The following is a 12,456-nucleotide window of genomic DNA, read 5'->3' as shown; positions in this document are numbered from 1 at the left end:
TGAAGGCCAAGTAACACAGAGAGGCAGAGGGCTGTATAGGAGTCAGAGGGAGAGAATCTTATTTTGTCTTCACTGAATTATATAAAATAATATATTAAAGATCAAGTTATTCTGCACAGGGCATAGCTCTGATGGTTAATATTCAAGCGCATTTTGATCCGAATGTGGCCGAACGAAGGTTAGTTGGATACAATCCAAATCTTGGATTTTTTTTATTTTAATCAAAAAACTGTCAACCCTCGTGTTGTCATCGGGTCCAATTTGACCCAATTTCATTTTAATCATCACAAAAAATGGCCCTTTGAAAAAATCAGCATTAGAAATATCAAATAAGTTTGGAAAAAACATTCAAACAAAGCACCCACAACATTGAAAAGGTGACAAAAATGTCAGAAAAAGCGATAACTTTTTGTCATCGTTGATGGGAAGACAACACCAGTGATAAACCGGGGTGTTCAGGCAGAATCACAAGCGCCCACTATTTCTTTTTAAATCGGCACAGTGAGTATAATGTGTGTATTAATCAACGGAACACCAACCCAGCTCCTATAAATTATGAATAGCCTATGCTCAATAAATAAACTGCATGGTGATGTGGTGTTTGACAATGGGCCAAAAACGGGAACAAATCAGTTTTATTTGTGTTTGTAGTGTAAAAAAAGATGAATGAATTCACCTAGATAAGTTCCCCAAAACATAATCTGTTGACAGTATTTATTAATTTGCTTCCCTTGCTCTGATGAGTCTTTCTGTTGCTTTGTAAATCGATTATGATATCAGATGTGATGTAGATAAAGACGTGATATGGCTGCTGCTAATGCGACTGATAGAATATTAATAACATGGAAGATAATAGGGAATAATGGAGCTCAATCCTTCTCCTTCTCACAAAAAAAAATAATTCTAATCATTATATGATTGTCATTTTATTTAAAAAAAAACATTTGACTAGGCTACATAATCAATTAACACTCAAAAAGACAAAAATTCTGGATTTTGAGACATTCCTGTCTGTCCTGGAAGACTTTTCATGCTCCCTATAGCTGCTAACCCACATCTGCTGGTCTGCTATAAAAAGCCACACTAAGCTCTCCCTGCCTGCTGGCTGTAAACATATAGACTATTAATTTGATGGCCACGATAAACGGTTTCATCTCTATTTTGCTTTTGGGCTTTAACAACGTGTCTCGTGTCAGCATGGGGAACTTGGAATAAAGACAGAGCAAATGCAAATGTATCATGGAAGTATTTATTTTCTAAAATACAATTTAACATACTTTAAAACTTATGACAACTTTATCATTTCAAGATCAGAAATTTTTTTTTTTTTAAAAAGCAACATTATGTACATGGTCTTGATATTTACAGGTGGTGTGGAAGCCGGACATGGCCACGGCTCCGCTGCTGTCCCACTTGAGATGCAACCAAATCCCACTCTAAACTGTGCGCCAGTAAACGTGTCCTGATTTGGAGATTGTCTTTGAACAAAAAAAAACAGTCGGTGGCTTGTCTTCCTGCGTTTTTGTCCATTGTTATTTTGTTAGTCTGTCCAGGCTAGTAGTCCTGATGTGGGCTGTGCGTCAAACTGTGCCGTCGCAAGTCACAGTTGCGCCGAAACACCTTTCCGCAGCGGCCACAGCTGTAGGGCTTGATGTCTGTATGGGTGAGAAGGTGAGTTTTCAGGTTACTTCTTTGATTAAAGGTTCTTCCGCATGTGGGGCATTTGTGGGGAGATTCCTGTTTAGATTTAAAGCAAGCAAAGGATTATTCCCTTTAATTGTATAGAACGTCTATAGAAATTATCATTCATCTACATAAATCCACTATCGTGTCAGTTAAAACTATATAATGGATTTGCACACATTTTCACATAAATTGCATGTGTGTCTCTTACTCACATTTTGGTTTAGTAACTGGCCAATTATTTTTGTGAGACTGTGAGCCCCATGCATGCAGTCGACATATTATTGCATTGCATTATAGGTGAATTATGATCATAACGTGTCACATAGTTTAGTGAGGATAAAAGCACGGTGTCTGTTAATATTTCCAGCTTACCTGCATATGTAAGGTTTTATGGACGGCTAGAGTTCGAGACTGACAGAATCCCTTCCCACATTCTTGACATTTGAATGGTTTTTCCTTGGAGTGGATGTATCTGTAAAACAGAAATAACACTTAATCAAATGTCTGCTCATGCATGGAATCGCTTGTAGCTGTTGTAAACCCCAGAGTCACAGGGCGAAAAATATCTACTGTGCAACTTATGACCGTCCAACTTAATGCGTAAAAGTGCTTTAGCGCCCTCATGGAGAAAACTCTGGGTACAGCCTGTATGCAAAATTAATGATATCCATTTTTAATTGGAAGCCCTGAAGATGTTGTGTGGTTAAATACACATATTTGTGATTTAAATCACGTACAAAATCAGGAATATTGCGGGGAATTTATGCCTCCTCCTAACCCTGAGCGTATAGCAAAGCATCTGCTAAAAATAAAAGAAATTAAAATAAAGTCTTACCTGTGGTCTCTGAGATGGTCTTGCCTTCTAAATGCCTTGTGGCAAATATCACAGGTATAAGGCCTTTCATCTGTGTGGGTCCTCTCGTGGATGAGGAGGTTGTATGACTTGGTGAAATGCCTGCCGCAGAACTTGCAAATAAATTCCTTTTTAGTCTTGGATGGGAGCCTGCCCCGGGTGGGTTTTCTGTCCGGGGATAGCTTGCTCAGCTCGGAGATGGTTCCCCCTAATCCCGACGCCAACTTCGCCAGATCCGCAGCTTTCGGCGGGTCCTCCTGAGTGGCAGCGAGGGCCAGGTTGGCGAAGTCAAACCTCGGCCTGTCCTTGTGCAGCGAGGGGATGCCGTGCGCAACAGCGGCTTGTTTTGGATGGAAGAGCTGCGCTGCGGTTGTGAAGGGTAACCCTGGGAAGGGAATCCTGGGGTCCATCAGACCCTGGGCGGCTGCCATCTCTGTGATCGTCGACCTCAGTCCTTGGATGTGCGGGTAACCAAGAGTCCAGTGGTTCATGTGCATGGTTTGCACAGCGCTGAGGCCGTACAGTCCCTGCAGCTGGTCCGCAGGGAAAGTGTTCACGGCCTGCAGGAAGGAGTAGTTTGTGAGCTGGAGGGCCGGGTGCAGGGGGATCGGAGCGTGCAGGGCTTTGCTCCCCATCTCGGCTCAGACCACTGCAGAAAACACGGTGATACACCTAAGGGGAGGAAAACAAAACGATGAGTGTCATGCGTAAATGTTACATTACAGTCTCTGGTAAAAAAAATAAAAAAGGCAATTTGTGACCTTCACTTAGTGATCATGTTACAGCAAAAAACACCTGTTGACTATAGACTACTATTTTACTTTAAATACACCAAGATACACATTATTTATTCTAACATAATATCATTTATTTCATTAAAATCATGTCACAAAGGGGATTATACTCCTTCAATCAAGTGTGTTCGGATTAGCGCGCAATTTAATGACTTATAATAATAATAATGATAATTTGCACAAAGTGATGGACTCATGAGCTGATTTGGTAAATACACTGAGATTCTTGATAAGATGCAGCATTATTTTCCTATACTGACAATGACAAAGAAAACACTGTTTGTCATGAGGAGAACCCCAGAGTGAATATTAACACGGATTTACGCATTAGTTTAATCAGTTTGTCTTTGAAAAACGCGCTTCAAAGTCATTTTTATATAACAAATCAGTCATCGCCACTGTAATTCAATGAAGTGGGTGTGAAAGAGTCATATGGCATCGATTGCCAGTGTAAATCACACATCCAGATCACTCTGAATAAAGCACTAAATCTCATACGAGGTAATTAGCGAAGACACATTGTTGTTTTTGACAGTTGTAGCTGGTGTTTCACAATGGAAAAAACAAGTGCTCTGTATGTAGTTGCTGAAGTTGGAGTTTAACATTTTGCAAGCAGGGATCAAATATGTGCATGAGTCAGAGCAAAACACACAAATGCTGGATATTATTACCCACAAGACTTTAATCTCTACTGAAAAGGCATGTGCTTTTTATTTTCGTGTTTGCGGATGGATCATTTCATAGTTCCAATATTTAGCTTTTATGTCTATTTTTATTTACTAGGCTACTGCATGCTTTTTGAATAAAGCCAAGAGAACATAGCAAATAACCTCTGGGCCTTTTTAACCCACTTTTCTTCCAAACTATGTTTGAGTGAAATAAAGAAGGAGCCACATCTCCACAGTGTAGGACAGATGAGGTGGCTGCGAGACATTTTGAAGGCCTTGTTCCATGTTTTTTTGGGGATGACAAGTTATGTTTCCCACTAAGAAAGTAAAAACCGTGTAAGTTCAAGACTCCGGATGGTGAAAGCGGGACTGGCACCGAGCCAGCGGGGTGCGACGGCGAGCTGACCTTCACATTTGGTCGAGAATGAAAACGGAAGAATAGAAAAACCCTCCGTTTTCCGTGTTTGGATAACATGCGTAACTGTTTTTGACAGCTCAGACCAAATTGTATTTTAACATGAATATGTCACAAGCCTATCAAACCTGCACATTCTGGAGATTAAGGCATTATTCACGCTTGCAGAGGGAAAGTCCTGCGTATGGAAGCCGGAGGGCTCGCTTTGGGTCAGGTCGTTACATTTCTATCACAGATCTTCGAATTCTTTCGACTTTGCTTTCCCTTTCACAGGCGGGATAGGGTTAAAATGTAAGTTTGCACAGGTGCAACATAAGACACCATGCAGGCACTTGTTCTTTCCTCATATGTACAACTTTGTTCAACCTGTTCTTCTCTTATAACCCTTGGACTTCATTTAAACTTTGACAGCAGTCTAAGTGTCTTGCCGTGCTCTTGTCAGTGTCTGTTTTTGGAATAGGTTTTGAATATCTTTAAGTGTTCAAATACTCGACTGCTTGTTTCGGTATTGGTTTCCAGCCCCCACTGTGGACAAGGACCAGGGAAGTCAAAACGTGGGTGAACTATGACCTCTCAAGGTGGCGATCACCACGAAGCAATAACCACGTCTAAAAAACAGCTTTCTTTTCATGAAAAGTTGCCCCTTTTTTAACAGTTTGATCTCTTTGGTTTACAGCTCAAACAGTAAAGATAAAATATTTTCTTTAAGTAAAAAATTCTGACAAGTGAGTTGAGTGATGTTGGGTTCCCTTGCTGCAGAAGACTGACATACACCCTGCCAAACAGAATCTTACCCCAATAAATAGCCGCCAAAGGTCCTGCGTTATGTCAGTAATCCACAGAAACTATAGAGGCGACGAGCTCCAATAAAGCGCCGCTAAAAGTTTTCCAAGTTCCAAGTCCATGAAACTTTCATGTAGCCATGCAGTCATCTGTGATGTCTCGGACCTTTGCAGAAATCTGACAAGTTGTGAAAAGTTGTGGAAAGAGGCGAAGAAGTTTGGAAGAGAGACAGCAGCAGCGTGGGAGTCCCGTCCGGAGCTGGGGCTGGAAGTGTGCGTAACGTGCACCGGTCCTTCACTTTTCAGGGCTCCGGGGCTCTGGAGCGCTCAGCCCGCCCTCCGACACGCCTCCACCCCCCCTCCTCTATCATTAACTCCAATGTTCCTCCTCTGTTTATTTGTGTTTGGATAGCAACTAGGGCTCCAGACCATAGTAGAGAAGCGTGTTCAGCTCAACCTGCCTCCTCTGACACCTCTCATACACCAAATAGCCAAGGCTGATACCTTCTTTTGGAGACATGATTGGAAGCGCAAGAGGAAACGCTGCTCGCTTGCTTTTGGACACTTGAGCCTGCTTACAAGATTTTTTCTTTTTTGAAACCATATGCTCCATTTGCGAAAATGAAGGGCACATGCATGAGCCACCACATGAAATGGTTTTTATTTGTTTGTGGTAAGATTAAAAACTTTCTGAGGTTTGCAGCAAACAAACAAAAAAAAAATAACAGCCTGAGATCAGCAGCATGGTGAACAAATGTAAAACGCCACTTTGACTGCAATTTCTTTCTGTAGCCTACTCATGAATTTGTGTTAAACACTTAAATACAAATGGACTACTTACATCATTATGAAAACGTCACACACGTTACCCGTATTATTTACAACTAATCCCTTTTGTTCTCCAAAAATGAATAGACATCTTATTATATTAAATACATTGTGTGCAATAAAAAAAAGTCTGTTATGTGTTGAGGAACTATAGCCTATGTCTTGAGATCAGCCTTAATAAAAAACTCATTTTTTTTCAAAAGCAAATACAAAACCTCAGTGTAATTCTTTCACACACTTTTTTTTTCAATTTCTTTTTATTGAATTTATTGAAAAGTGCGTAAATGAGATAAAGTAGACTGCTCTTGAACTGGATTGCGGGTTGTTTTTCTGATTACAGATTTAGATGCATAGTAATAAAGACTTTTGACAGCCAGAATTAAAAAGTTGAAGTTGCGTCTTTTTGTGCAAACACCCGCAAATTAGCGGCTTTACGCACACGCGCAGCCTCTACTGCAACAGGTTGCTATTGAACGGGGATGCGTAATTTGGAGAATTTATCTATCAAAACGCCACAGAAAAAGTTAATTGACTATTAATTTATTACTTAATAAAAAATATATAACCCTGTATGAGATGTATAAATATATATTTGTGTATATTTTTAATCAAGGAGGAAAAATCGTGCAGATGTTTCATTTCAGTGCAACGTCAAAATGCAGACTCATGATCTTGTCTCACATTATTAAATCTTTTTACTTCTGTAATTATCTTATCATGTCACAATGCATGGCAAAAAGAAAGTAGGGGAACTAGGTTTTCTACTTCTTAGGAACACATCTTCATGTCTGGTTGGTTGTGCTGTGCACAGCTGGTCTGCAGCGCCGCCTATCGGGACTCCAACAGAACAACACGCTGTCTGCGGCTCTGACAGAACACTGTCTGTTGGAGTAACTGCGCATTTTCCGCAAAACACATATGAAAACAAGCAAACACAAAAAATGCCTGCACCACGCTTGCATGCGTTAAAAAAACCGCATTTTTTATGATAAAACTTGTTAATTGGGCCTAGAGGTTTAAATTGATTTCACCACTGAACCGGTTCATTGGAGCTTCTGACCCATTCATGCAAGTCTTTGAGTTAATCATTAAAATGAGGGCCAGGCAGATCTCAGTTCATTATGTGAGAGATAACAACAAAAGACATTTAGTATATCCAAGAGCTCATGTAACCTAATTTTCGTTTTCTTAGAGCTGCAGAACATTTTCTGCACCCAACACGCTTGTGGTTTTTTAGTTCGGTTTCATATCACCCATGGCTCCATCTTCACTGTCAAAACACTGAGCATTGCGGACAGATTAGAAGCACATAACCCCCCCACACACACACACACATTTTTACATTACAGACTGTGACATTTTCTCAACATATCCTTTTCTCAGAAATGTATAACAATGAAAATTAGGTTGGTTTTTGGTCACTGAAAAAGGCCATTGACTAAAACAGGTGTTTTTTTAAAAATATCTCCTGGGCTGGTCCATAAAGCAAACACTAAGAATGTAATTTAATTTTTTAACTAGTAATCTATACAAACGGAATTCATTTAAATCTGACAAAATAGAGGTAAACTATTTTTTTGTGAGGGAAATTCCTAGGAGATATTATAATAAAGCTATTAAAGCCTCTATGTTCAACTTTCATGATGAAATATAAAGTTTTGATATATTATAATTCTTATGTGACCTTGAGCCACATTGCTGTGGTACTTCAGATACATTTGACTTCAAAAAAAATATTTTACTTCATGGTATTTCTGCATTTTATAGTGTCATTATGAATACTCTATTCCATTACTGTTCCCACAGACAACAATGGTAATGGTGCTGGGTGGTGAGTGTGTGTCTTTTTGTGCTTACATCTGCTGTAATATCACAGTTAAATACTTAAACATATGACTCAGATAGTCTATAATAAGTTTATGGCCACCTTGAAAACACTGTGGAATTTTATCTTGTTCCTGCGTTTTGTATGTGGTCTTTATGTACAGTTTAGTATTTTATGGTTACACCAGTCTGTGCTATGGGATTACTGTATTCTTTATAGTTGGGCTAATGTCAGAGCCAGTGAGTTAGTGCCTTGCCCTTTGGCCCTGCCCTGAGTCCCCTGCAGCCGCCATCATTCTCAATGATAATCTGACTCCCACAGAGTATCAGTGTTGCAGCTCGGTGCAGCTGCCAAGCCTGTAATGGCCGACACTCCTCTCCCAATAACACTGAGTGACGGACCAGAAGACTAGCACAGATTACTAATAAACCACTACAGAGCTCTCATGGATTTTCACAAAAAGATTTAATACATAATTCAACTTCACTTGTCAAAGCTTGAATGTATTCAAAAAAAATGTCCTGTTAAAGGTTTTGACACATAGGCCTATGGGCCTTTATATAAATGTATGATATCACATGCCACAGTCTGGTTTTAAAAATACATATCTTTTTAGGTGTCAGTCTCATTCAAGCTTTTTCTTAACTAATATTGTAACATAACATTTCCCTCATAATATTGATAATGTGATCATAATGTGTATTCTTCTCAGGGTCAGAAATCTACCTCAACTAAAGGGATAATTTAAATCAATGAATCCACAGATTCAGTTGGAACCTGTCTAATTCTCTTTTAAAAGTGCAACCTGTTTCAGTGTCCCAGCTCCTAAGATCTCAAAATGCCCCTTCTGATATTGTAAGAAAATATTCAGCTCCTAATATTTATTTTTTTGTCTATTTTCTATTTTATCCAGCATGTGTAGCCTTGCTTCCGAATGTGCTTACCTCTGGTATACTCACATGCAGGCTGGTTTTTTGACAGAAGACGTGGAGCTGAGGTGAGTGTTTGTCTCTCTGCGTTAGAGCGTCTCTGTTGACAGACAGGATGTCAGGTCCATGGTGTAAGAGCAGGGGGAGGTAAACCTGTCACTCTTACCTGCTGTGGTTTCAAAGCCCCCACATCCCCACCTACAGTCTCACTCATCCTGTCCCAGCAGCAGCTCTCAGGATGGGTGTTTACAATCAAAGACCCTCACAGTCACATTTTCCTCCACATCACACTCTTTACCTGAAATTGTGCACTGCTAGAGAAACGGTTTTTCAAATAGTCTCTTTTTTTTGGAGTTTTTATTTTATTTTAAATGAATGTGTTTTTCAGACACACTGGACCAAATAAGAACATGGGAAATATCTCGGTTGGACATATTACAACATATCTGCTGTTATATAAACCCTATTAGGCTGCTGTTTGTTTTTGTTAATAGCTAAAGTTGGCTCTTTTTTAGCTTTTGGTTTATTAGCTATACTGTGGTGGCTGCCATCATTTGAATCCCTCAACCTTCTGGAAGTTTTGACATGTGTATGTCAAACAGCTTTTAGGTCTTTTTTATGCCATCTAGGAGTTTTTACATTAATGAAGTTAGGTGGACTCTGTGTTTGTGCTGATTTTGTGCTCAGAAAGCAATTAAAATCCACTTAATCTAATTTTTTTATAGACAGAATACACAATTAACTGTTTTTAAAATGTCAAGGTTTGAATTTGGACATGTCTGCAAACCTCTGTTGGCAACAAGATGCACTGCTTTTTGTCCAAATCTGACAAAGAAATATCAGGAATTATAAGACACATGGCAATCATGTGAAAACAAAAGCAGTAACACATATCCACACATCCATTTAATTAGTAAATTGTCTCAAACTGCTTTGAGGAAACACGATGACGCAGAAACTCACTTTTCTGGACAGTGCACTATGTACTGTAGTTCAGCTCTGACAGCCACATGCTTTTTGCTTTATTGTACAAGATTGCCCCCTATTGGTTTACGCTCAAATTACTAGTCAGCATTTCATGTTGTACCATCATACAGCACACTGTATCATTCAGTGACAACAAGTGCAAATATTGTCAGTTTTAGAACTACAATTATTGTTCACCATGGGACATTAAACACCCAATCTCCATGAAAACAGTGCATGCCCTATCTTCAACTTCTGAGCTCTGACAAATAAGACATATTTGTTCTGTTCTCTTCTGTGCATCTTTTCTGGAAATGCATACTGTTACAACCACATACACAAGGAGGAAAAACTAGAAATAGACTCATCAAGTGGGAGCAGGAACCCGGGGACTGGCAGTGTGTCGGGTACATACATTTCATTCCTCTGGTCTCCTACATAATCTCTTCTCCATCTGCTGTCCATTGCCACTCTCTTCACTGGTCTCCTGCCATCTGTTTAACAGCGTTCGGCACCTTTGCGTGACCAAATGCCTTTGCTCCCTGCGACGTCATCCCCTTTGCCAGAAAGGCATGGAGAAGAAAACCACCATGATATCGTGCTCCTTCAACCAATAAAACCCACCAGTTAATGCTGCTCAAGCCCAGCACCAAATCCCATTTGTCAGCAAATAGCCTCCTCCGCTTGTCTTTGCTGGCCAGGCGCTTCTGTAGAGCCCCCCTGCCATTACATGACAGCTTCGGTTATTTGTTGTATGGTCTGATGACAAGCAGACTGAAGAAGCTGTAAAAAGAAAGAGCAAAGAGAGGGATCTGTGTATGATCACAAATGTTGCTCGAAGAACGTCTGATCAGACATCTGATCTCGGTTGAATTATCAGCTGGTTTAACTGATAGCTTGGCAGCCTAAAAATTAAACACCATGTCAGCATTTATAGAAGTCCACATTCATTATAGTTCAACTTACACTTCTCTTTGGGTCAGTTTGTTGTTGATATGTTTAAAATCCCTTACTGATATCAGGACGAGAGAATGTAAATAAAGGTCTTATTCTATAACGGGACCTGTATCACAATTGTTTCCTGTGCCTTTGAATCTGTGGTGGGATGGAGAGATGGAAGAAGGCAGACATTTTGGGATGGAAGTGTGAAGACGTGCTGGAATGGATGGACGGAAAGATTTTGGAAGAAACAAAGAAAAATGAACCCTAAGCGAGAAGCAAAGAGATGAAAATTTGTGCAAACCATGTCAATTCCCAGCCCACAACAACTGTTGTGTGTTATGTGTGTAACATGTGTGTGTGTGTGTGTTGGAGAATCTATGTGTAAAAAGCCAGCAGGAGAGCTACAGCTACACAGCTACAATGTAGGCAGAGAGGGTCATATCAAGCTGTCTTGAGCATGTTCTCCCAGCTCTAAGCTCACTGCATTTTTGCATTGTTGCATGTGCTCGTCATGAAAAAGGTATTTTCTCAAAGCGTGTTCTGAAGCGCTTCACGGCTCAGCTGTGACAGGCGTGACCTTTTTGTTGCCGGGCGGGGATTCTCTGGATTCAGCTGCTCTGCTGGCGTCAGGGCTGTGGTGCTTTTTTAAAGGTGCCTTATGCCTTATTGCCCTCCACACATTGCATCATGGCTGTTTTGCCTATTTTCTCACCGAAACTCAGTTTACTGGCTTAGCTCAGTTAAAATCTACTAAGAATCCAAGATTTTTTTTTTATGTGGAAGCTCTTCTACTATTGTGGATAATACTTCTGTATATTTTTCATTTGGAAGCCATGGCACACCAAAATTACAGCACACATTGTCACTTACCATATATAATGCATAATTCATATTTTTTTACGTATTAGACACGGCCCATTGTTGATCATAGAAATCAAATCTGATTGCAGGCTTGTCCATAGAAAGAATAATTTCGTATTGGTAACACTTCATAAACCTTATGGATAGACGTTTTTTTGAAATACTAAAACTACTAAAGCTCACTGATGGGGTTGGGTGTCGTTTTGATTGAACATTTCTGATTCCAAATCCGATTCTTCCTGTTGATACCAGTTTTTATTAATTCTCAATTCTGATTCTTTGAAATGTGGAGTTGAAACAGGTCACATGCATATTTCACAAGTAAGCGGTACATTTGATCTGATTCAATGGTGGTTTTACTGGCTTTTTCAGCCACACTTTACACTTTAGAGAGCCGCAATACAAGTGACACCAAGACTTGCACGTGTTAAATTTGGAACCGATGATAGGATTCGAAACCAAATTTCCAAACCATTCCAAATGATTCCAATAAAGAAACAATTCCATTGGAATCGTAATTTTGTTGTAGTTGGAACTGGTTCTTGATGCCCAGTCCTACTCACTAATGAGTTACATCTCAGGGGATGTGTATTTCTATGTATTTCTGTTTCCTGGGCTCCTGTAAATCATAAAAACAAACAGTAAATCAGTTAATCAGTAAAACCACCAGGTGTTCGGGTCAGAATTAGTACAGAATAAACAGATTAAATGTTAGTTAGTGAGTTTTAAAGGTACCGGTGGGTGGAGGACAGCTGATTCCTCCTGTTTCTAGCCTGTATGCTAAGCTAACTGGCTGCTGGCTTTAGCCTTAAATGTAATGTACAGACACAAGTGTCGGGTTATGCCCGAAAGACCATTCAAACAACCTTTTGTCCAATCACGTGAGAAATAAAATGTCTTCATAGAT

The 12,456-nt window shown here is 39.8% G+C and overlaps 1 protein-coding gene across 3 annotated transcripts; it reads right to left on the bottom strand.

Annotated features, from left to right (window-relative positions):
• Positions 1–1,231: 1,231 nt before the first annotated feature.
• osr2 (odd-skipped related transciption factor 2) lies at positions 1,232–8,818 on the bottom strand. 3 transcript variants are annotated; one of them, XM_034873969.1, is made up of 4 exons: positions 8,796–8,818; positions 2,522–3,211; positions 2,059–2,158; positions 1,232–1,737 (listed from the first exon to the last, which is right to left on the bottom strand). In XM_034873969.1, exons 2-4 carry the CDS (start codon positions 3,172–3,174, stop codon positions 1,555–1,557), a joined length of 936 nt encoding a protein of 311 aa, XP_034729860.1. In that variant the 5' UTR covers positions 3,175–3,211; positions 8,796–8,818; the 3' UTR covers positions 1,232–1,554. The 3 variants fall into 3 exon arrangements, with proteins under 3 accessions (XP_034729860.1, XP_034729859.1, XP_034729861.1); XM_034873968.1 differs by lacking the exon at positions 8,796–8,818 and adding an exon at positions 5,211–5,507; XM_034873970.1 differs by lacking the exon at positions 8,796–8,818 and adding an exon at positions 5,211–5,493 and having other exon boundaries at positions 1,232–1,655.
• Between the last annotated feature and the right edge of the window lie 3,638 nt (positions 8,819–12,456).

This window comes from Etheostoma cragini, chromosome 6 (assembly GCF_013103735.1).
Source record: "Etheostoma cragini isolate CJK2018 chromosome 6, CSU_Ecrag_1.0, whole genome shotgun sequence".
Lineage (NCBI taxonomy): Eukaryota > Metazoa > Chordata > Actinopteri > Perciformes > Percidae > Etheostoma > Etheostoma cragini.
The sequence above is the reverse complement of the archived record's forward strand: the minus strand, read 5'-3'. Positions and strand labels throughout refer to the sequence as shown.